The following is a 24869-nucleotide window of genomic DNA, read 5'->3' on the forward strand; positions in this document are numbered from 1 at the left end:
GAAGCACGGGGACTTTTGCTTATTTTGTGTCACCACGATACCTATTACAGCCTGAGTCCTTACAGATATTAAAAAAGAAATGCTCACGTATTGGATAAATAACGTTTGTCCTGTAGGTGTGGGAGACCTGCGTGCCAGCACCTGAGGGCCTTGCACTTCCTCATTACACACGTCTCCCCATCCTCTACCCCACTTCCAGCCGCATACCTCACTCCATCCGGCCGGTACAAATGACACGCAGGAATTCATTCCTGGCGCGCGCGTCAGCGTGACTCCCGCGTCTCCACGTCTGTAGCTCTCCTGGGAACGCCCCCGGCCCGCCCCGTCGCTTGTTGTGTTGTCATCACGTGGCCGGGGCGGGTCCTGACGTCAGAGCCAGGGGAGGGACTGCGCAGGCGCAGAAAAGGGGGCGGGGGACTCGGCTTGTTGTGTTGCTGCCTAAGAACCAGAGACGGTCCTGCTGCGGTCGCAGCTCTTCCAGCCGCCCGACAATGTCGTCTCACTTAGTAGAGCAGCCACCGCCCCCGCACAACAACAACAACAACTGGGAGGAAGGTGAACAGTCTCTGCCCCCACCAGCAGGCCTCAACAGTGAGTGCTGGGCCGGCGGGCTCGGTAAAGGGGATGGGGGAGGAGGAGCTGCTCGGGCCGCAGCCGCCAGCTCCGCGCGGGGAGCGGGAGGAGGAGGCAGACCATTGGTCAAGGCCTAGGATGTGCGGGTGACTGACAGCTCCCATCACCTGTCAGGAGGAGTTGCTCCTGTCTTCCTCCAGACCTGGCTCAGCTCCCTCCTGGGGTCTTGGGTGGGGGGCTGCTTGGGTTCGCCGTTGGGAAGGGTAGGTGGGTGGGAAGACGAGGGGGTCGAGCGGATCCCACCTGTGGTGGGCCCCTGAGCGGAGCCAATCGGGGCGTGGAGGGGCGGGCCTTGGGGCGCGGGGAGGGAGGGTGGGCGGAGCGGGCCGCCAAGTGGACGTGGGCAGGGATGGGGACGTGCGGCGGGGACGCCAGGGGATGGACGCGGGCGGCGGACTGAGAGGAGGGGGCGGGCGAGGGACGGGCGGGAGGTCAAGTGTGCGGCAGGCCTTGGGCCAAGCCCGGCTGACCCCACCTCACTGGGTCGGCCTTCCCCCAGGGCTCAAAATGTGAGCCCTCTCGTTGCGTTCCTTTGTTAGCACAAGCTGGCCAGGGGAATTATTTGGTAATTTAGTGGTTACTTGTATCACGTGACGGGGGGGGGTGAGGAGGCTATACTACTTTTTTTTTAAGATGTTTCAGAGTTGCTCAAGTAATTTTTTTTTTTTTTTTTTTTAACACTGGGGTTGTGTGTCCTGTAAACCTGCTTACGAACAGCTTCTTGAACCATCCAAGATTACACAGATCACGGAGTCTGGGGCAATGAATTTTCAGAAACGGGATTAAAAATACATTGGTACCCTGAGGCGGTTGAAAGTTAATGGCAGTATCGAATTACGACCAACTACAGTTGCTTTTGCTAACATTCTGGTGCTTAGACATCTTGTTCTAAGGTGATTCCCTGTTGTCTTTAAAGCTCGCTGGAAGTCTTGGAAAGGTTCTTGCCTTAACCTTCCTGTAATTTACCTTTTGAAAGAGGTGGTTGGGACATTTAGCGTATGGCCAGATGAAGTCGTTTGAAAATCAGTTGGATGCTTAAATGACACTTAAAGGCACTCTAAGATCTTTCATCAGAGGGAGGTGTTCCAGCGTGGCCTAACAACTATTTTAGGGAAGAGAGTTCCTGTCCTCACAAGATGTTTTCATTGCTTATTCTTTTTGCTCCATCTTTTGATTAGGTGATTCTTTAAATGTTGACTTTTAAAAACTTTTTAAGTGTCTTATATTCTAGAATGTAAGATTTAGATATTTCCCACAGTAAATTAAGATTAATTTCTGTGTGTTTTAATGTTCTTTGCTTCACATATTAATATGCATTTTTAAATTAATTACCTATATTTAGAACCGTGTGATTTTAGAACGGGAAGAAACTTTAGCGATAACTGTCCAATTTTACTTACTGGCAGAGAAAGGTCTATTTAGAATGGATAAAAAACGAGGTTCTACTGTATAGCACAGGGAACTATATCCAATCTCCTGGGATAAACCATAATGGAAAAGATACAGAAAAAAAGAATGAGTATATATGTATAACTGAGTCACTTTGCTCTGCAGCAGGAATTAGCACAACGTTGTAAATTAACTCTACTTCAATAGAAAAAACAAACAGGTCTAGAGTAAAGTGTGTTGTCCAAGTTCACGGCAGGCTAGGTCCTAGAGCTGAGGTTTTACTTTCACCCGATCTAGTGTTGCTTTCAGGACACTTCTTTTCATTGGCCCACAATCCCCTGATTATGTGTGTTTCTTATTCTCTCAGTGTTATGCCACCTAATGTATAGAGGTGACCTGCCTATCGATCTCTTTTTAATGTACTGTTTCTTAATTGTACTCCAGTTTTGCTGTGATACCTACAAGTTAGCTGTTTGGTTAGTACGTGTACCCGACTTCACAGAAAGCAAAGGAATTTTTCTTTTCCTTTGACCATGTAACAGAAAAATGGGGTTGAGCTCTATGTGATGGTTTTCCTCCGTGTCCTGACAGACCTCTGAGGTCTTTGATGTCCTTGGCCAATCAGGTACTGCTACGTTTGTATTAGCTCTTACAGAAGTGCAAGAATGCTCAGCCTGTGTGCGATATCAAAATGTTGCTTTGGGAAATCTGCTAGATAGAAAGTATTTTATTTGAGCTAGGGTGAGCTGCTTTTAAATGTTACTGAAAAGCTTTCAGATAAGTGCCATGTTTCATTACACTCCTCTCGTCTTTTACTATTTTTTAGCTCATTATACAATACTGGACTGAACAAAACAAGAAGCCTTATTGATTCCTTCAAGTGGTTTTTGGGCACTGAGCAAAACAACTTATTCAGGCATCTAATACTATCCGAATTGCTGATAAGTTGAAGTTGTTTGTTGCATAAAGTTGCACAACTCTGAAAAACAGGAGATGAACTCATTGTACAGATTATCTCTGGCTTGGGATATTATCTTTAGTTCAGGGATCAAAGTTTTAATAGAAAATTATTGAAATATTTGGAATAATGAAACCGTTCTCTGATTTTTTTTAAAAAAGTTTATCCTTGTATGGGGACTGTTCGCTTTCATTACAAATTAGTGGACAAATATCTGAACTACTTCCAAAGTTAAAAGGCTATTTTCCAGTTGATAGTTTTATTCTAGAGAAAACTATCAAGTTACTTAAGAATATTGGACATTTATGTCATAAAATTCAGTAGGTAATATGAGGAAAATTATGGTAGTAATAAAATTCTTGTTATTGTTTCACGTAGGAAGTACAGCCTTTTTCTTCTTCTTTTTTTTTTTTTTTAGTACAGCCTTTTTTATCTTTTTAAATATCTACAGCTATGATGCACTTGCTTCCTCAGTATGGCAAGAAGGCTTTTAAGGCTATGACACGTGAAACTCCAATGCCTTATAATACTGTGTTTTTTAAGAAAAATGTTAGTGAATGTTCTCAGTCTGGATCCCAGCATCAGGTACTTGAAATAAAATACATGTTTTGAGGAAAGAAAATAAGACATGATGAAATGTGTTAGCCCCGGTTAGGATGAGTTACACATGGAATTGAAAAGTTGGGGAAGAATGAGAAATATTCTTTTTCCTTTTCTCCCTTCCCCCATTCGCTCACTGTCCTTGCAAGATGGTTAAACTGGTGATTATAAAATTATAAAGAGTAAGTACAGCATACAGTCATGAATGCAAATCACAATTACTGGACCAGCCTTCACGAGGAACTGTATTACAGAATGTAGAAGCGTGCATCTCTGAATCCTCTTAGCGGTTCTCAGACTTAAACTAGAAAATAGCTCCTGTAGTGTGTATATGTACCACCTGGCGTAAGAGAACCATTGTTAGTTTGTAAGTAGTCTTTTAATATAATAGAGCCTCCAGTTTTTAATTTTAAAGCTTATTTATTAGGAAGGGAATTCACTGAGATTTTTTTTCTGCATTGCATTGCTTGGACAGCACAGTCCTCATGTCTTATTTCCTTTCCAACAAAAAAGGGACTTTGTGAGGATTGGTGGTGTTAAAATGTCAAGAAATTCGGAGGCTATAAATCAGGAATGAACTAGGATGAGAAAAAGGTGTGTGTAGTTCATCTACTGAGAAAGATAAGTTTGATTTTTTTTCCACTTTACTCAAAAGATAAACATTTTTTTCAGATCTAAATTTTTTTTTCTTTACTGAAGTATAATTGCTTTAAGTATGTAAACATTTAATGGATATCTATGTCCTAACTTTCTCTGCAGAACTGATTATTTCCATAGATGATATTACTGGAACAGAATTAAGAGTTAAAGGAAATCTACCATTTTAAGGCTTTTAATGGGTATTGCCAGATTACCCAGCAGAATGTTCATGGAAGTCCTGGTTGTAATAACAAAATATTAGAAACAGTCATTTGGGTGATGATTAACCATTGCCATTTGGATAATGGTTTAAAGCATGGTATATCTTTATGATGAGATGCAGCGCAGTTCCAAAGAATAAGGTAAGGCAATATATATTGACATTGAAAGACATCAACAAGTTGTTAGGTAAGAAACACTATTTACCGAAAAATATATACAGTACAATTCCATTGTTTTTATTTGTAATAACAAAAGCAAAGCACAGAAAACAAAAGTATTCTCTGGAAGTCTACATATGAAACTGTTAAAAGTAGTTTCCTTTAGGAGTAGGAATGAGAGGTTGGGAGGAGAGGTATCAGGTTTTTTCCTTCACGTACTGATGTTCACATTTTCAAGGAATGCATTAATTTTGTAGTAAGAAATTTTTTTTTTTTTTTTTTTTTTTTTTTTTTTTTTTTTTGCTGTACGCGGGCCTCTCACTGCTGTGGCCTCTCCCGTTGCGGAGCACAGGCTCCGGACACACAGGCTCCGCGGCCATGGCTCGCGGGCCCAGCCGCTGCGCGGCATGTGGGATCCTCCGGGATAGGGGCACGAACCCGTGTCCCCTGCATCGGCAGGCGGACTCTCAACCACTGCGCCACCAGGGAAGCCCAAGAAATGTTTTTAAAAGATACTGAGTATAGGGCCTCCCTGGTGGCGCAGTGGTTGGGAGTCCGCCTGCCGATGCAGGGGATGCGGGTTCGTGCCCCGGTCTGGGAGGATCCCATATGCCGCGGAGCGGCTGGGCCCGTGAGCCATGGCCGCTGGGCCTGTGCGTCCGGAGCCTGTGCTCCGCAACGGGAGAGGCCACAACAGTGAGAGGCCCGCATGCCGCAGGGAAAAAAAAAAAAAAAAAAAAAAAAAAAAGATACTGAGTATAATTATAATAGTAACTAACACCTAGCACTTGTTACGTACTCGGAACTTTTCGTTGTGTTTTATTCCTGTCATCCTCCCAACAGCCCTATGAGGTAGATGTGGTGTGTTTTTTTTTTTTCACTATGTGCAGGCAACCATTCGGTGTGTGTTTTTTTAAAATTGAGGTATAAGTGACATATAACACTATATTAGTTTCAGGTGTACAAAATAATGATTTTATTTATTTATTCATTCATTTTGAAATGACCACCACAGTAAGTCTAGTTAACATTCATCACCACACAGAGTGACGAAAAATTTTTTTTTCTTATGATGAGAACTTTTAAGATCTACTCTCTTTTCTTTCAAATATACAATACAGCTATTAACTATAGTCACCATGCTGTACATTGCATCCCCAGGACTTATTTCTCTCCTGACTGGAAGTTTGTACCTTTTGATCACCTTCAGGTAGACACAGTTATTATCCCTATTTTACAGATGAGAAAACTGGAACATAGGTTACTGGAACACAGAGAGGTTAAGTGACCTGTCTAGGCTGTGACAATTTGATGTGATAGAAGGGGAGTCTGGGACAACTGGACGTGATAGAAGGTAGAAGGAGAGTCTGGCTTCAGTCTGTGCTCCGAGCCACTATGCTAATACATGCCTGATAGTTATTGCCTGCCTTGAGTAGAGATGCCTTCAGTTACGTTACAGAGTGTTAAGGCAACTACAGGTCCTTTTCACTAAGCTTTTCTGGGTGAGTCTCCTCAAGTTCCTACATTATGATTACTTACATATATTTAATGTAGAAGGTAGAATTTAGATATGGGTGTGGAAGTCCTTCAAAAAAGCAAGGTTTTGAAAACCTGATATTGTTACAGCCTTTTTTCTCTCTGATCAGCTGCTTCAAGTGAACGTTAATTGTATTTTAGAGAAGGCTGGCTTCCACGGAGACCCATCTAGAACTCCTGGTTCCTTAGTTCTGCTTCTGCCAAAGCACCTCCAGCCTTTTATTTTTTTCACATTGGGCTTCTGTACAAGAACTGGTCCCATTGGTGTAGAATAAATTGGACAGTCCTAGAAAGAGTGGGAGTAGGAAAAAACAGTTTGTTCATCATATACCTCTCTCTCTGTCGCTCTTTTCAGTTAAAATATTTTGTAGAGCTCCAAATCTAGGGATGCTCGTGGTATATTTCTTATGCATTCCAGAGGCGCTCCACACGTATTTAGTTAAATGACCTTCAGTGTTAGATCTGTCTTACTAGCTTTGCTAGTTGAATTTCTTCATCCATTTTGAGTACTGCCTAGTCTGTGTCCATTTTTGTGTGTGCACAGAATGAGACCATGGAGATTTCATGGAGTCGTGTTGTTTGGCAGTACAGTCCCGAAGAATCGGGGGTGATGATGGGACTCTGACAGCCACTGGGACCACCGTGGAGGGGAAGGAGGGAAAGGGTACCTTCACTTCTATGGAGCAAACGCTGTTCTAAGTACATTACAAATATCAGCTCTTTTAAGTAGTGTATTGATGAGTATCTCCTGTTTACTAGGCACTTTACCTGTGTTGCTCTGTTTAATGCTCACAGCAACCCTGGGGGGAAGGTACTATGTAATCATCTCTGTTTTACAAATGAGGAAACTGAAGCTCAGGAATTCATAGTAAGTGGGAGAGTCAGATTTCCAACCAGGGCTACCTTTGAGCTTTTCCTTTGTAGGCGGGTGATGTTGAGTTCACTTCTGGGCCTGGATTAGCCGTCATCTCATGTAGAGTGCATTTTAGGGTTTGAGCCTCTTATTCTGATTTACGGATGGAAGACTGTTCTGCCACAGAGCTCTCTCTAACTCTTGTGCTTGGAGTTTAGAGAAATGGCTCCACCAACCTGCTTGGTTATGTTTTCTAAAACAAAATTTGTTGTAAGGAATGGAAATCAGAAAAAAAAATACACCACTCTCTTTTTGTTATGAAGTTGTTTTATTGGCGACTGTTGTCAATGCTTATTAGAATTCAAGGACCTTCATGTAGTCAGCAAACTCATGGAGCCAATATTTTCAAGACCAGTCCAAATTACCAGGCCCCCATCCTTTCCTGTGGCTCCACCCCCTTTGACTGTTCGCCTGAGGCAGCGTCAGTGTTGCCCTGTAGCAGATGCCTGGTTTTCTGCCCCAAACCAACGAGGCTTCATGAAAACCCTAGAAAGTGGGAACTGGTGGGAGAGAAGAGAGAAAAGGCAAGCTTGCAAGGTATGTTTAGTGCATAGAGAAAGGAGAAGCAGAAAGAGTGAGGCATAAAGCAAGGGAAGAAGGTAATGTGTGGGACAGGGATAAAGCTTTTTTTTAGGGTTTTTAAGCGTTCTCACCTGATTTAGGTAAGAGCCAGCTGCATTCATTTTATGCCGCAGACTTGCACACAAATTGAAATGTTGATGATTGGATTTAAGTTCCCTCTCCAGGAAGGTCTCAATTGTTTGTGCTAATTAAGGCACCGTTGTTAACATACTTAGATGACCTGTATGAAGTTTCTAAATACAGGTGGAGAAGATACAACTAAATAGCTGAGGCAGACTGTGGAAAGAATACATATGTAATTAAAATATTAAACGTAAGTACCCTGTCTGGTAATAAAGTAGCTGTTTATTTTTTGAAAAGCAACCTAAAAATTTTCAGTCAAGTATGTATTGTATGTAAATTAAGTTTTAACCAGAGAGAAAACTGGCTGAAAGACACATCTTCTAAGATACCCATTTTAGAAGTCCAGCTTCTTCTAAATCAGTTGATTGCACGAGCTCCTTCAGGAGCAGAACTATATAGATTTTCAGACTTTTATTGCTCCTTGTTTATTTTCTTCAGAATGCTTTGGCATTTGGTTTGAGGCGAGCCAGAATTCTTATCTGAATTCACCATGTTCACACGCTGTGTGCACTCGAGAGACTCCTGTCCTGCTGTGGTTGACTGCGGTTATCTGACTCGTCCAACAGGTTCCTGGGTGGAGCTCCCCATGGACAGCAGCAATGGCAGTGATAATGGCAACGGGAAAAACGGGGGTCTAGAGCACGTACCCTCCTCCTCCTCTATCCACAATGGAGACATGGAGAAGATTCTTTTGGATGCACAACATGAATCCGGACAGAGCAGTTCACGAGGCAGCTCTCACTGCGACAGGTAAGTGAGATCGATCCACGTTTTGGTGGAATTCTGGAAACGGATGGGTTGCAAGGTTACCTCCCACTAGAAAAAATGAATCGCTTACATCTTCCTTTGACAAAACTTACAACTCCCGATTTCTTGCAGCGTGTGTATTTAAATCACATAGCCCATTGACAAGGACAGGAGTGCCCACTTTTTCCTCAGCTTAAATCCGTTTCCTCAGATCGTGTCGTTTTCAGATGTTTACTCGTTTAAACGTCAGCGGTGTAAGTGTTTACTTACAGAATTAATCTAAGTTTCTCCCATTTTCCTTTGTCCTTTCACAGCTCTCTTTCTGCCTCAAATACAGTTTACCTTGTAATCTCTGCCCTCCCTTCTAGATTGTGAGGCTTTAAAAGGCAGGGATCCTGTTTCATCTCCTCTGTACCCTTGACAGTCATGATGCTGGTATATTGTAGACATTCAGGAAATGTTTGAGTCGCAGCAAGTACAGGTTGATTCAGCTTGTTGTATAGCAGTATTTGCATGGTGGAAGCACCAACTAAGGTCTGTAAAGATAGTTAATTTTGAAGGCGGCCATTGAGTTTCCTTAGAGCTCTGAGGAAGTTTTGTTTCAGACCTTGTTTTTCTCTATTTGGCTTGGGGAGACATTCTTCAATTAAGGACTGCATGTGGTGAAAGAGTTAAGAATACAGACACGTATGAGGAGGGTGAAACTGAGTTGTTAGTTTATTTTTCAGTACAAGCTTCTCTTTTTTCCAGAGGGACTAGGTATTACATGACATAGTGGTATATTGAACGTTCTTAGACCAGTGACAGCCATAGTATTAGCATTCTGGGGTACTGGATGACCTTCTGGCTAATTAAGAGTTCACTGTTATTGGCCATGTAGAAAATGCAGGTACACAGGAAATAGACTAAGGGGACATCTAAAAATGTAAACCGTGATTATCTCTAGGGGATGGAATGATGGCCATTTTTCTTCTTCCAGATTTTTATACTTGGTAAATATTGTGTGTGTGGTACATATTATTTCTCATCAGAAAAAGTAGAAAAGGAGAATCAAGAGTTAAATCATGTTCGAAGTGCCTCCATGACTTACGATCCACTGATGTCACCAAGGCCACGGAGGACTGGTCTGACGGCTCTCTGGCACGCCCACCTCCCAGTCGCATCCCTCACGTGTCCCTGTGCTTCTGAAGAGCCGGGATGGCTCCTGTCATGAGCAGAAGCAGAGCAGATGGCTCTTCTCTGAGCAGCTTGCCACCAATCCTGGGAGCTACGACATTAGTCTGTTTTTGAGAATCACGTTTATATTATGTTACATTTATGTTGTGAGACTCACCGATGGGTTTTCTGAAGTTTCCTGCTGCTTATGGGCTTGTTGATAAGCCTTTTATTATATGTTCACGTACTGGTGAGTCCCTTAACCTGCTGTTCACTTGGTGCTGTCATGGAGCAGAGATAAGATCACCTGCCCGGCCTTCTGGTCATCTTACGTCATTTCTGATTGCAGTTATACTTGTGATCGAATACGAATTCATCTTCCCGTGATCGTGTTTCAGTTAGGTTTCTGAACATGTAAATCGAGATGTGGCGGGTGCACTTGGGCACTTTTCTGTTCTCCGCTTACACATCTTCAGGCTCTGGGTCACTGGTCACGTCTCAGGGGAGGCCTACAACTCTAGCTCAGTAATGCTCTCCTGGGATATCTAACACTTGAACATTTAAGGATGTCTTCACAGTTCATGTCATCTGAATTGCCAGCATCTCTAGATTTGAGGCTGTTAAGCAGTGCTTCTTGTAGGCGGAAATGTTTTAGGATTGTTGGCTATTCGTCCCCAAGCTAATTTCTGTATATTTTCGTACATATTTAAAAATTATTCCGTCGGTATATTTTTGTCACTGTGGTGGTTGTTAGAAGAGACCCCCATGTGTTTTGCTTTGTGCTCCAGCCTATTATAGGAGTTTCCAACCTACACACTATATTCCCACAGCGAGCTTTTAAAAATACCAGTGCACAGACCCCATCCCTAGAGAATCTTGTTCTGTTGTCAAGACATGAGAAAAAAAAATTTTTTTAAGATGTTGGGGTAGGAGTTTTTATTAATTTTTTAATTTATTTTTGCTGTGTTGGGTCTTCGTTTCTGTGCGAGGGCTTTCTCTAGTTGTGGCAAGCGGGGGCCACTCTTCATTGCGGTGCGCGGGCCTCTCACTGTCGCGGCCTCTCTTGTTGCGGAGCACAGGCTCCAGACGCGCAGGCTCAGTAGTTGTGGCTCACGGGCCCACTTGCTCCGCAGCATGTGGGATCCTCCCAGACCAGGGCTCGAACCCATGTGCCCTGCGTTAGCAGGCAGATTCTCAACCACTGCGCCACCAGGGAAGCCCGACATGAGAAAATTTTAAAAGCTCCCCAGCTGACCCTAACATGAGCCAGGATAAGAATGCATCGCAAATGGATCAGTCTGCCAGTGAAACGTTGAGTGTTTGTCTAAGTGAGCTTGGTGCCAGTGGTAAGAAGAGTGCAAAGTAGAGCTGTGCTTCTCTTGGCTTTTTGACTTGGTCATTCTGCTGCCTTGACCTGGTCATGGCTCTGTAAGGCTGGTCCTTAACTTGATCTCTGGCTGTGAATCCAGCAGTGTTACGAGCATAATAACAGTACACTGAGGACAACAAGAGTCCCTCGTTCTACGTCGTTCCTGTGCTATAGCCTGAGATTTCTCGTTCAAGACAAAAATTTTCTAAATACAATAATACGGTGGTTTGGTATGGAACCAGTTTTTCACTTTTCCTTCCCCCATTTAAGAATCTCCTACATCAGTTATAATAGTCAGAGACTGGTGATCTTACTTAACTTTCCAGTCAGTCTCACCAGCATCTGTATATATTACCATTGTACACATGCTCTTGACAGCGTTGATAGTTAATATCTATTCCTTTGAGCAAGTTAAGCCTGGAGCATCCTTCAGGCCCACTTGAGTTTACATTTGGGGAGGTGGGGTGTGTAGTGAAAGATCTAGTGACTCGCTGTGGTTACACAAGGAATCATTGATAAAGCTAAGAATAGCACTTAGCACATTGTATTCATCTCTTGTATCAAGTACAGCTTGTGACCATGTATCTTTGTCTAAAAATGTATCTGTAAATTTTTATAGTTCTGGGAATATATCTTGTACTTGTTAAAGGTTATCACTTGCTATAAGTTTATAAAATTCACTCTGAAATATCTCAAAGTCAGTATTTCAAAAATAAGTAAAATAGTGGTTCTCAAACTGTTTGGTCTCAGTACTCCTTTACACTTGTAATAACTATTGGGGACCCCAAAGATCTTTTGTTTATGTGGGTTATATATTTTGATATTTACTATATTAGAAATTAAAACTGAGAACATAAAAAAGATATGTATTCATTCATTCAACAAGAAGCCTATTACATGTTAACATAAGTAACTTTTTTAAACAAAAATTACCTGTTTTCCATAACCAAAAAAATAAGTAATAGTGGCATTGTCTTACATTTATGCAAATCTCTTTAATATCTGGCTTAATAGAAAACAGCTGGATTCTCACCTGCTTTTACATTCTTTCTGTTGTGCTATTACACATAATTTAGCCTTTGGAAATTTTCACTGTACACGCATGGCAAAATGAGAATGAAAAAGGCAAATAAATCCTGATAGTATTATGAAAACAATTTTAACCTCAAAGACCCTTTGAAAGAGTCGTTAAGAGCTGCTTTCACACTTTGAGAATAGCTGGTGAATTGTTTAACGATGAAAGAACTTTGAGAAAAAGAACCCCAAACTAGAGTTTCTGAATTTGAAGATCATTTTACTTTTATTGGAAAAAGAGTGAAAATAAGAAAATGTGACAGTCTTGTATCTTTAGGTAGTATTTCCGTTGCAGGTTTATCATTGCAAAGGAATTTATCACCACTGAAAAATTCTAGAACATTTGGGAGTAAGGGTGCTCAATTTCATTTTTTCTTACATGGGGTTATGGTATACCTTCTGATTTGCTGCTTTTTCAAAACATACCACTATAACTTTTAATTTTCTAATTTCCAGTAGAGGCTAATTTATTTGACAAAATGAGAATTAAAACTAATGGCTATAAATGTGTCTTTCTCTTCTAGCCCTTCCCCACAAGAAGATGGGCAGATCATGTTTGATGTGGAAATGCACACCAGCAGGGACCATAGCTCTCAGGTGTGTGTGTATGTTTGTTTATTTTTCTGATTTGCATTAGATAATTAGGAAAAATGCAAATCTCTAAGTCTGTTTTGCTGAAATGTAGTAAAGAATATGAAGACTTTAAAAAATAGTTTGAACAATGGAATATTACTCAGCCATAAAAAAGAACGAAATAATGTCATTTGTAGCAACGTAGATGGACCTAGACATTGTCATACTGAGTGAAGTAAGTCAGAGAAAGACAAATATCATATGATATTGTTTATTTGTGGAATCTAAAAAAATGGTATAAATGAACTTATTTACAAAACAGAAATAGAGTCACAAATATAGAAAACAAACTTATGGTTACCAGGGGGGAAAGGGAGGGAGGGATAAATTGGGAGATTGGGATTGACATATACACAGAACTATATATAAAATAGATAACTAATAAGGACCTACTGTAGAGCACAGGGAACTCTGCTCAGTACTCTACAATGACCTATATGGGAAAAGAATCTAAAAAAGTGGATAAATGTTTATGTATAACTAACCGATTCATTTTGCTGTACACCTGAAACTAACAACATTCACAACATTTTAAATCAACTATACTCCAATAAAAATTTTAGAAAAATACTTCGAAGCCATTTTAAGTTATTCAGTTTCTGATGTTGGAATTTATGCTGCTGTGGTCGTCGTCGTGCTCCTTTACAGCTAAGAATTTTGGGTCCTAAAAGAATTGGGAAATTCTTGTCTGTAATGTGTCATTCCAATATTCCAGGCTAGTTTCTTGAGTTTATAAATAGAAAACTGAGGCACATGTCTTATTTAAGGTCACAGAATAAATGAAACAGAAGGTGGTTGTAGAACTAGGTGTGAAAACTTTTTTGCGTCTGAAATCAAATCAAGCTAGAGACAAAATTCACCTAAATTATGCAGGATTCCTTAAGGTAAAGAAGTTAAATATAGTTTCACTAGGAGTTGACATTGTTGGAAATATAGATGGATATAGTATTGGAAGCTTACAGAAGTTTTTATTGTAAAACTTGGGATAAATAAATAATTGTCATTAATGATTTAGAATGTTCATTGACTTTATTGATGTGTCAGATCACCTGCAAGTGTCAGAGTGCAATTTTTTTTTTAATAAATTTATTTTATTTATTTATTTTTGGCTGTGTTGGGTCTTCGTTGCTGCGCTTGGGCTTTCTCTGGTTGTGGCGAGCGGGGGCTACTCTTCGTTGCGGTGCGCGGGCTTCTCATTGCAGTGGTTTCTCTTGTTGTGGAGCCCGTATGGGCTCTAGGCATGCGGGCTTCAGTAGTTGTGGCACATGGGCTCAGTAGTTGTCGCCTGTGGGCTCTAGAGCTCAGGCTCAGTAGTTGCGGCGCACGGGCTTAGTTGCTCCGCGGCATGTGGGATCTTCCCGGGCCAGGGCTCAAACCCGTGTCCCCTGCATTGGCAGGCAGATTCTTAACCACTGAGCCACCAGGGAAGTCCAGATCAGTCAATTTAAACCAGGTTACATTTTTGAAAAAGCAATCTAACTCCTATACGAAAAACATTATATCCTTTAGAGTAAGATTTCTAGTAAGAGAGAAATCCATAGGAATAATATACTTGAACTTTCAAAAAGCCTTTTACATTGCTTGTTTTTAATTGAGGAAATGATAATTCAAAAATTAGTTACTTTAGGGTTTGGGAAGGTGGATTTTTTTTTCATGAATTAGAAGGAAGCTTAGGGTTAGGAAACAGTTAAAAACAGTTAATAAAGGACTTAATGGTACTTGCTCTTATTGAATTTTTTAGATCGTCTATATGAGGAATATATGACATTTTAAGCTTTTTTAGGAGGAGGAAGGAAAGGAGCTAATATTTACTAGATATATTCCAGGTGTGAAATTTTTTTTTTTTTAATTTTTTCCCACTGTAGTGTTCTCAGTCCAGTGAAAGAGGTGACATAATGCCCATGAATGAATTGGAAAAAATGAAGCATTGTCTTAATTAAGTTACTTACCTAAGATCAAAAGCAAGTAAGTGATAGAGTCAGGACTGAAACTGGGGCTGTCTGGGCCTGTGGCCCCTGTTCTACTAAAATAAGTCGATGAATGGGATTGATTTCAGAAGAGCTCACAAGGTCGTGAGAATGAACTAAAACATGTCTGGTGAGTCGTGGTACAAGGAAGCCTAAGGTGTAATGCATTTAGGAAAAAATTGTTCAAACTGGACTTTTAGGATGATGGTCCTCAAGAGTCAGTTTTGTAGCAGAAAATAGATGGTAGATTGTCTCTCAGAGGCGTTTTTCAGTGTGTTTCTGGGACCAAATAGGCCAGCACAGGGTCGGGTGTCATTGGAAGGTGATACAAACTGAAAATGTCTTCCTTTTCCCTCCTGTAAAACTGTGGTTTATCTGTTCTGTGCTATGTAGTTTAATAGCCACATTTAGAGACCTAAGAGAGCTTGAGGTGGGCCAGAGAAGAAAAATGTAAGTGATTAGAAGATAAGGGACTGCCCATGATAATAGGCTGAAATGATCAGAATCTTCTGTTTGAATAGATATAGGTGTGGAGCGAGGGTTATTGATTTGGATAAAGGCATGAATATTACTTCATTAGACTAAGTGCATTTTTACCATATTCTGAAATTCCAAGAATCAGAAGGCAATTTAAAGCCTAAAGCTGGCAAATTTAAGATTAATAAAAGGAAGCACAGGGCAGTAGTGAATGAGGAGAGCTTACAGTCCTTATTCTTAAGGCAAGCATTCTAAACTGATCTGGGAGGTTTTTGTTTTTGTCTTTTTAATAATAGCCCAAAGATCATCATCTTTAAAAATTAGAATTAAATCTTATTATATTTTCATTCTTTTGGGAAGTATGAAATACTAGCTTGTTCACACATTTAAACCTGAATCTTTGAGCAGTTTTAGAAGCGATATTTAAGACCAATGTTGGAAACTGAACAGAAGTGACCTGCAGTGTGTTGAATGAGGTATGGTGTGGCACAGGCTGATCTATAAGTAAATTGTAACAATTTATCGTTTTTGATTTAGGGTATTTTCAGATTTACTCCAGAGAGCCAACTCATGATTCTGAGTAATCTCAATACTCAGTGGAACAAGCTTAATCCTAAAGCCTACATTATGTCATTCAGTGGTATTTGCCAAGTCCAGCAGAACTAAATAAGAATGATAGTACCAGGGTAGCAAAAATCCACAGGGATTTTACTTTCTGTTTGGTAGCAAAAGGGACCATCTATATCTAGAGATTCTCTGAAGCTACCTTCCTGGAGCAGCTGTTTCAGAGAATTTTCATAACTACCTACAAAAGAGAATAAAAGTTTTAATTCTATCCAAACAAAATAACAAATCAAAATAATTCTTAGCTTTGAGACCCTTTGGTTTGAGGTCATAGCATTATATTCCTTAAAACTGAACAAATAATGCTGTGTCATTTTTTAGGAATTTCTCGTTCTTGTGGGGTCTGTGGAAAGAGAAGCTATTGGAAATTTTGATTGTTCTTAGCCTGAAACTTTAGGTTATTATCATTAGCAAGGAAAAGGACTTTTTTTATTTATTTGATGTGGAAGATGTCCAGCTCTTACTCTGTATTAAATAAATTACTCTTAAAACTTTTGGCTTAAATAGTTTTGAATAAACCTTTGAAAATGTTTGGATAGCAATTTGTCTAAAAATCTCCTTCTAGGGAGTAAAACCTAATGCCTAAGAGTGGGGGCTATAGAGACCATTTGCCTGCGTTTGAATACTGGCCCTGCTACTTACCGCTTATAGAAACTTGGGCAGTCACTTAATTTATGTCTCGGATTCCTCATCTGTAGAATGGAATAGTAATAGTTCCTTTTTTTTTACAGGATTGTTGTAAGGTAAAGGTTAATGCATGTAAAGTGCTTAGACTGATGCTTGTCTCTTGATAAATGCTTAATAAATACTAGTTATTTTAAGTTATTATAAATTGTTTACTTCCTCAGCCCAACTCCCAGTTATTTATTTTCTCATTACTTTGTATTTGTTAGCATATACTTTTTGATGTTCCCCTTTGTTTCTAATTATGAAAAATTTTGAATGCATACAAAAGTAAAGAGGATATTACAATGGCCCTTCATACACGTATCACCCAGATTCAACAATTATCAGTGTTTTCCACACTTTAGTTACACTATATCCCCAAATATACTTTTTTCAGATTCATATTCTTTTTTTTAATTGAGGAATAATTCAAATCTCAGGTTCATATTCTGTGTTTAGACATAACAGTGAAACTCACTCAAGTTTTTTTTTTTTTTTTTTTTTTTTTTAGTTTCTGCTTTATAACAAAGTGAATCAGTCATACATATACATCTGTTGCCACATCCCTTCGCTCTTGCGTCTCCCTCCCAAGTTTTTTTTTAAGATGTTAAATACTCTGATCTTAGATCATTTTGTCAGCCTTTTTGGAAAAATGACATCTTTCTTACATAAAATTTATCGATGCACAAGCTTATGATTTTTGTATATTTTCTGTCTAGATTTGTCTTCTGTAGTAGGAAGGATCATTCTTCCTTTTCTCCTTTTTTAAAATGTGAATTCGCCTTTACAGTCAGAAGAAGAAGTTGCAGAAGGAGAGAAAGAAGTGGATGCTTTGAAGAAAAGTGTAGACTGGGTGTCCGACTGGTCCAGTAGACCTGAAAACATTCCACCTAAGTAAGTCAGTACATGGTTCTTTTCAGTGGACACAGTGCATGTAGTGTGGGCTTGCTAATTCCCAAGATATTTTCAGCAAATGCATTTCTGACACCTGCCTCTGCATTTCTTCCCCCAGGGAGTTCCACTTCAGACACCCTAAACGTTCCGTTTCCTTAAGCATGAGAAAAAGTGGAGCCATGAAGAAAGGGGGGATTTTCTCTGCAGAATTTCTTAAGGTGTTCATTCCATCTCTCTTCCTTTCCCATGTTTTGGCTTTGGGACTAGGGTAAGTACTGGTCAGTGCCTGAAGTTTCGTCCATTCATTTATTCACAGATTTTATTTCCAGCTGTAAGAAGTATATGTGAAAGCAGTTTGTGTTGTCCTTTTAATGTTTCAGCGCAAGTGGGGTGAACTTAGAAGAATTATTGAAGTCGATTCACTTTTGGTATATAGGGTTCCCCCGCTCTTTGAAAGTAGAACATGTCTATGAAACCTTCCTTAAGCTGAAATGGTGTAAAGTGAAGAAGCAATTACCTTAGGACACATCTTGCTAACTGATGCACAGCATACATCGAGATAAAGCACAGATGCTCACAGATGCAGTTCAAAGCTATGGGAGCTGGATGCTGAGGTGCTGAGTGTGGTTCCTGGGAAGGAGGCGCTCTCACTGCTCGGAGTGCGTTTCCTCTGTAACAGCTCGCTGCAGAACCACTGCTGAACACTGTTCACTTTTTGCCTTTTTTTATGAAAGTGAAAATCCTCGTCGAAGTTCTTTCAGTTATCAAAAACAGGTACTAACATAGGTCTAACCTACATAACAAAGTAATGAAAAGCAAACTTTCGAAAAGCGGGGGATACCTATCCAATAAGCATTTTTTAAGAGTAGAGTTTTTTCTTATTTGAAAATAAGTTGTTCATATGATTTACTACCCTAAATGTTCATTTTAAAGTGAGCTCTTCTATATTTGATTTTTCTTTTTGGGTTTTGTTGTTGTTGTTTATAAATTACTCAAGATAAGCTGAGTTTTAAAGTAAATCAATCTTTAGTGTATAAAGTTGGCGTTGATGCGAACATTTCTCTTTCTCAAATGGGAAAATATACCATTTTATTGAGTAGTCCTTGAGTGCAACTGGAAAGCTGGTTGGGGTTACTACTGTTTTCTCTTTGTATTGACAGCATTTTTCTTTTCTTCTAAAATTGACCCCACATTTACCTGCAATTCATTAAATTTTCAGGGATTTCTTTTATTTTTTAATAGATCTTTATTGGAGTATAATTGCTTCATAGTACTGTGTTAGTTTTGGTTGCACAACAAAGCACATCAGCCATATGCATACATATGTCCCCATATCCCCTCCCTCTTGAGCCTCCCTCCCACCCTCCCTATCCCATGCCTCTAGGTCATCGCAAAGCACCGATCCCGTCTCCCTGTGCTCTGCTGCTACTTCCCACCAGCCAACTATTTTACATTCGGTGGTGTATATATGTCGACGCCACTCTCACTTTGCCCCAGCTTCACCATCCCACCCCATGTCCTCAAGTCCATTTTCTATGTCTCCCTCTTTATTCCTGCCCTGCAACTAGGTTCATCAGTAACATTTTCTTTTTTTTTTTACATTCCATATACATGCATTAGCATACGGTATTTGTTTTTCTCTTTCCGACGTACTTCACTCTGTATGACAGACTCTCAGGTTCATCCACCTCATTACAAATAACTCAATTTCGTTTCTTTTTATGACTGAGTAATATTCCATTGTATATATGTGCCACATCTTCTTTATCCATTCATCTGTCGATGGACACTTAGGTTGCTTCCATGTCCTGGCTATTGTAAATAGAGCTGCAATGAACACTGTGGTACATGACTCTTTTTGAATTATGGTTTTCTCAGGGTATATGTCCAGCAGTGAGATTGCTGGGTCATATGGTAGTTCTATTTTTAGCATTTTTAAGGAACCTCCATACTGTTCTCCATAGTGGCTGTATCAATTTACATTCCCACCAACAGTGCAGGAGGGTTCCCTTTTCTCCACACCCTCTCCAGCATTTATTGTTTGTAAATTTTTTGATGATGGCTATTCTGACTGGCGTGAGGTGATATCTCATTGTAGTTTTGATTTGCATTTCTCTAATAATTAGTGATGTTGAGCATCTTTTCATGTGCCTCTTGGCTATCTGTTTGTCTTCCTTGGTGAAATGTCTGTTTAGGTCTTCCACCCATTTTTTAACTGGATTGTTTTTTTGTTTGTTTTTGTTTTTGCCTTATAACAAATTTAATCAGTTATACATATACATATGTTTCCATATCTCCTCCCTTTTGCGTCTCCCTCCCACCCTCCCTATCCCACCCCTCCAGGTGGTCACAAAGCACCGAGCTGATCTCCCTGTGCTATGCGGCTGCTTCCCACTAGCTATCTACCTTACATTTGTAGTGTATATATGTCCATGCCGCTCTTTCACTTTGTCACAGCTTACCCTTCCCCCTCCCCACATCCTCAAGTCCATTCTCTAGTAGGTCTGTGTCTTTATTCCTGTCTTACCCCTATGTTCTTCATGACATTTTTTTTCTTAAATTCCATATATATGTGTTAGCATACAGTATTTGTCTTTCTCTTTCTGACTTACTTCACTCTGTATGACAGACTCTAGGTCTATCCACCTCATTACAAATAGCTCAATTTCATTTCTTTTTATGGCTGAGTAATATTCCATTGTATATATGTGCCACATCTTCTTTATCCATTCATCCGATGATGGACACTTAGGTTGTTTCCATCTCCGGGCTATTGTAAATAGGGCTGCTATGAACATTTTGGTACATGTCTCTTTTTGAATTATGGTTTTCTCAGGGTATATGCCCAGTAGTGGGATTGCTGGGTCATATGGTAGTTCTATTTGTAGATTTTTAAGGAACCTCCATACTGTTCTCCATAGCGGCTGTACCAATTCACATTCCCACCAGCAGTGCAAGAGTGTTCCCTTTTTTCCACACCCTCTCCAGCATTTATTGTTTCTAGATTTGTTGATGATGGCCATTCTGACTGGTGTGAGATGATATCTCATTGTAGTTTTGATTTGCATTTCTCTAACGAGTAAAGATGTTGAGCATCCTTTCATGTGTTTGTTGGCAGTCTGTATATCTTCTGTGGAGAAATGTCTATTTAGGTCTTCTGCCCATTTTTGGATTGGGTTGTTTGTTTTTTTGTTATTGAGCTGCATGAGCTGCTTATAAATTTTGGAGATTAATCCTTTGTCAGTTGCTTCATTTGCAAATATTTTCTCCCATTCGGAGGGTTGTCTTTTGGTCTTGTTTATGGTTTCCTTTGCTGTGCAAAAGCTTTTAAGGATTGTTTGTTTTTTTGATATTGAGCTCCATGAGCTGTTTATATGTTTTAGAGATTAATCCTTGTCTGTTGTTTCATTTGCAAATATTTTCTCCCATTTCGAGGGTTGTCTTTTTGTCTTTTTTATGGTTTCCTTTGCTGTGCAGAAGCTTTTAAGTTTAAGTAAGTCCCATTTGTTTATTTTTGTTTTTATTTCTGTTACTCTAGGAGATGGGTCAAGAAAAATCTTGCTGTGGTTTATGTCTAAGAGTGTTTTTCCTATGTTTTCCTCTTAAGAGTTTTATAGTGTCTGGTCTTACATTTAGGTCTTTAATCCATTTGGAGTTTACTTTTGTGTATGGTGTTAGGTAGGGTTCTAATTTCATTCTTTTGCATATAGCTGTCCAGTTTTCCCAGCACTGAAGAGGCTATCTTTTCTCCATTGTATGTTCTTGCTTCCTTTGTCGTAAATAAGGTGCCCATACATGCGTGGGTTTATCTCTGGGCATTCTATCCTGTACCATTGATCTATCTTTCTGTTTTTGTGCCAGTACCATAGTGTCTTGATTACTGTAGCTTTGTGGTATAGTTTGAAGTTAGGGAGCCTCATTCCTCCAACTCCATTTTTCTTTTTTAAGATTGCTTTGGCTATTCAGGGTCTTTTGTGTTTCCATACAAATTGTAAGATTTTTTTGTTCCAATTCTGTGAAGAATGCCATTGGTAGTTTGATAGGGATTGCATTGAATCTGTAGATTGCTTTGGGTAGTATAGTCATTTTCACAATATTGATTCTTCCAATCCAAGAACATGGTATATTTCTCCATCTGTTTATGTCATCTTTGATTTCTTTCATCAGTGTTTTATAGATTTCTGAGTACAAGTCTTTCACCTCCTTAGGCAGGTTTATTCCTAAGTATTTTATTCTTTTTGTTGCAGTGGTAAATGGGAGTGTTTCCTTAATTTCTCTTTCTGATTTTTTGTTATTGTTGTATAGGAAAGTCAGAGACTTCTGTGCATTAATTTTGTATTCTGCAGCCTTACCAAATTAATTGATTAGTTCTGGTAGTTTTCTGGTGGCATCTTTAGGATCTTCTGTGTATAGTATCATGTCATCAGCAAACAGTGACAGCTTTACTTCTTTTCCAATTTTGTATTCCTTTTATTTCTTTTTCTTGTTTGATTGCTGTGGCTAGGACTTCCAAAACTATGTTGAATAAGAGTGGTGAGAGGGATATCCTTCTCTTGTTTCTGATCTTAGTGGAAATGCTTTCAGTTTTCACTATTGAGTATGATGCTTGCTGTGGGTTTGTCATATATGGCCTTTATTATGTTGAGGTAGGTTCCCTCTTTGCCCATTTTCTGAAGAGCTTCTATCATAAACGGGTGTTGAATTTTGTCAAAAGCTTTTTCTGCATCTATTGAGATGATCATATGGTTTTTATTCCTTAACTTGTTAATGTGGTGTATCACATTGATTGATTTGCATATACTGAAGAATCCTTGCATTTCTGGGATAAATCCCACTTGATCATGGTGTATGATCCTTTTAATGTGCTGTTGGATTCTGTTTGCTAGTATTTTGTTCAGGATTTTTGCATCTATGTTCATCAGTGATATTGGTCTGTAATTTTCTTTTTTTGTGGTATCTTTTTCTGGTTTTGGTATCAGGGTGATGGTTGCTTCGTAGAATGAATTTGGGAGTGTTTCTCCCTCTGCAATTTTTTGTAAGAGTTTGAGAAGGATGGGTGTTAGCTCTTCTCTAAATGTTTGATAGAATTCACCTGTGAAGCCATCTGGTCCTGGACTTTTGTTTGTTGGAAGATTTTTAATTATGGTTTCAATGTCATTACTTGTGATAGGTCTGTTCATATTTTCTAATTCTTCCTGATTCAGTCTTGGAAAATTGTACCTTTCCAAGAATTTGTCCATTTCTTTATGGTTGTCCATTTTATTGGCATAGAGTTGTTTGTAGTAGTCTCTTATAATCCTTTGTATTTCTGCAGTGTCAGTTGTGATTTCTCCTTTTTCATTTCTAATTTTATTGATTTGCGTCCTCTCCCTTTTTTTCTTGATGAGTCTGGCTAAGGGTTTATCAATTTCGTTCATCTTCTCAAAGAACCAGCTTTTCATTTTATTGATCTTTGCTATTGTTTTCTTCATTTCTATTTATTTCTGCTCTGATCTTTATGGTTATTTTCCTTCTACAGACTTCGGGTTTTCTGTGTTCTTTCACTAGTTGCTTTAAGTGTCGTGTTAGGTTGTTTTATTCGAGATGTTTCCTGTTTCTTGAGGTGGGATTGTATTGCTACAAACTTCCCTCTTAGAACTGCTTTTGCTGCTTCCCATAGGTTTTGGGTCGTCGTGTTTTCATTGTCATTTATTTCTACGTATTTTTTTATTTTCTCTTTGATTTCCTCAGTGGTCTCTTGGTTATTTACCAGCACACTGTTTAGCCTCCATGTATTTGTATTTTTTACAGTTTTTTCCCTGTAATTGATTTCCAGTCTCATAGCGTTGTGGTCAGAAAAGATGCTTGATATGATTTCAATTTTCTTAAATTTTCTGAGGCTTGATTAGTGATCCAAGGTGTGATCTATCCTGGAGAATGTTTCACGTGCACTTGAGAAGAAAGTGTATTCTGCCACTTTTGGGTGGAATGTTATATAAATATCAATTAGACCTCTCTGGTCTATTGTGTCATTTAAAGCTTGTGTTTCCGTATTTATTTTCTGCTTGGATGATCTGTCCATTGGTGTAAATGGGGTGTTAAAGTCCCCTACTATTATTGTGTTACTGTCAGTTTCTCCTTTCATGGTTGTTAGCATTTGCCTTATGTATTGAGGTGCTCCTGTGTTGCGTGCATAAACATTTATAATTGTTATATCTTCTTCTTGGACTGATCCTTTGATCATTATGTAGTGTCCCTCCTTATCTCTTGTAACAGTCTTTATTTTAAAGTCTTATTTTATCTGGTACGAGTGTTGCTACTCCAGCTTTCTTTTGATTTCCATTTGCATGGAATATCTTTTTTTTTTTTTTTTTTTTTTTTGCTGTACGCGGGCCTCTCACTGCTGTGGCCTCTCCCGTTGCGGAGCACAGGCTCCGGACACACAGGCTCCGCGGCCATGGCTCGCGGGCCCAGCCACTCCGCGGCATGTGGGATCTTCCGGGATCGGGGCACGAACCCGTGTCCCCTGCATCGGCAGGCGGACTCTCAACCACTGCGCCACCAGGGAAGCCCTGGAATATCTTTTTCCATCCCTTCACTTTCAGTCTGTATGTGTCCCTAGGTCTGAAGTGGGTCTCTTGTAGACAGCATATATATGGGTCTTGTTTTTGTATCCATTCAGCCAGTCTGTGTCTTTTGGTTGGGCCATTTAATCCATTTACATTCAAGGTTATTATCGATATGTATGTTCCTCTTACCATCTTCTTAATTGCTTTGGGTTTGTTTTTGTGGGTCTTTTTCTTTTTTGTGTGTTTCCTGCTTAGAGAAGTTTCTTTAGCATTTGTTGTGAAGCTGGTTTGGTGGTGCTGAATCCTCTTAGCTTTTGCTTATCTGAAAAGCTTTTGACTTCTCCATCGAATCTGAATGAGATCCTTGCTGGGTAGAGTAATCTTGGTTGTAGGTTTTTCTCTTTCATCGTTTTAAGTATATCCTGCCACTACCTTCTGGCCTGCAGAGTTTCCGCTGAAAAATCAGCTGATAACATTATGGGGATTCCTTTGTAATTTTTTTTTCCCTTGCTGCTTTTAATATTTTTTTCTTTGGATTTAATTTTTGTTAGTTTGATTAATATGTGTCTTGTGTTTTTCCTAGGGTTTATCCTGTATGGGACTCTCTGTGTTTCCTTGACTTGGGTGACTATTTCCTTTCCCATGTTAGAGAAGTTTTCAACTATAATCTCTTCAAATATTTTCGCAGACCCTCTCTTTTTCTTTTCTTCTTCTGGGACCCCTGTAATTCAAACATTGGTGTGTTTAGTGTTGTCCCAGAGGTCTCTGAGATTGTCTTCAATTCTTTTCGTTCTTTTTTCTTTATTCTGCTCCTCGGCAATTATTTCTACCATTTTGTCTCCTAGCTCTCTTATTCGTTCTTCTGCCTCAGTTATTCTGTTATTGATTCCTTCTTGTGTAATTTTCTTTTCAGTTACTGTGTTGTTCATCTCTTTTTGTTTGTTCTTTAGTTCTTCTAGATC

At 39.5% G+C, this 24869-nt stretch overlaps 1 protein-coding gene across 1 annotated transcript in view; it reads left to right on the forward strand.

The window, feature by feature from the left end:
* Positions 1-406: 406 nt before the first annotated feature.
* Positions 407-24869, forward strand: part of BNIP3L (BCL2 interacting protein 3 like) — a 28908-nt gene continuing 4445 nt past the window's right edge. Inside the window, exons 1-5 of the mRNA XM_082624939.1 lie at positions 407-591; positions 8320-8503; positions 12623-12695; positions 17256-17359; positions 17478-17627. Of these exons, the coding sequence (XP_082481065.1) occupies positions 492-591; positions 8320-8503; positions 12623-12695; positions 17256-17359; positions 17478-17627 (611 nt within the window). The 5' untranslated portion in view covers positions 407-491. The remainder of the gene's footprint in view (positions 592-8319; positions 8504-12622; positions 12696-17255; positions 17360-17477; positions 17628-24869) is intronic.

Source organism: Mesoplodon mirus, assembly GCF_964341445.2.
Source record: "Mesoplodon mirus genome assembly, chromosome: 1".
Classification (NCBI taxonomy): Eukaryota; Metazoa; Chordata; class Mammalia; order Artiodactyla; family Ziphiidae; genus Mesoplodon; species Mesoplodon mirus.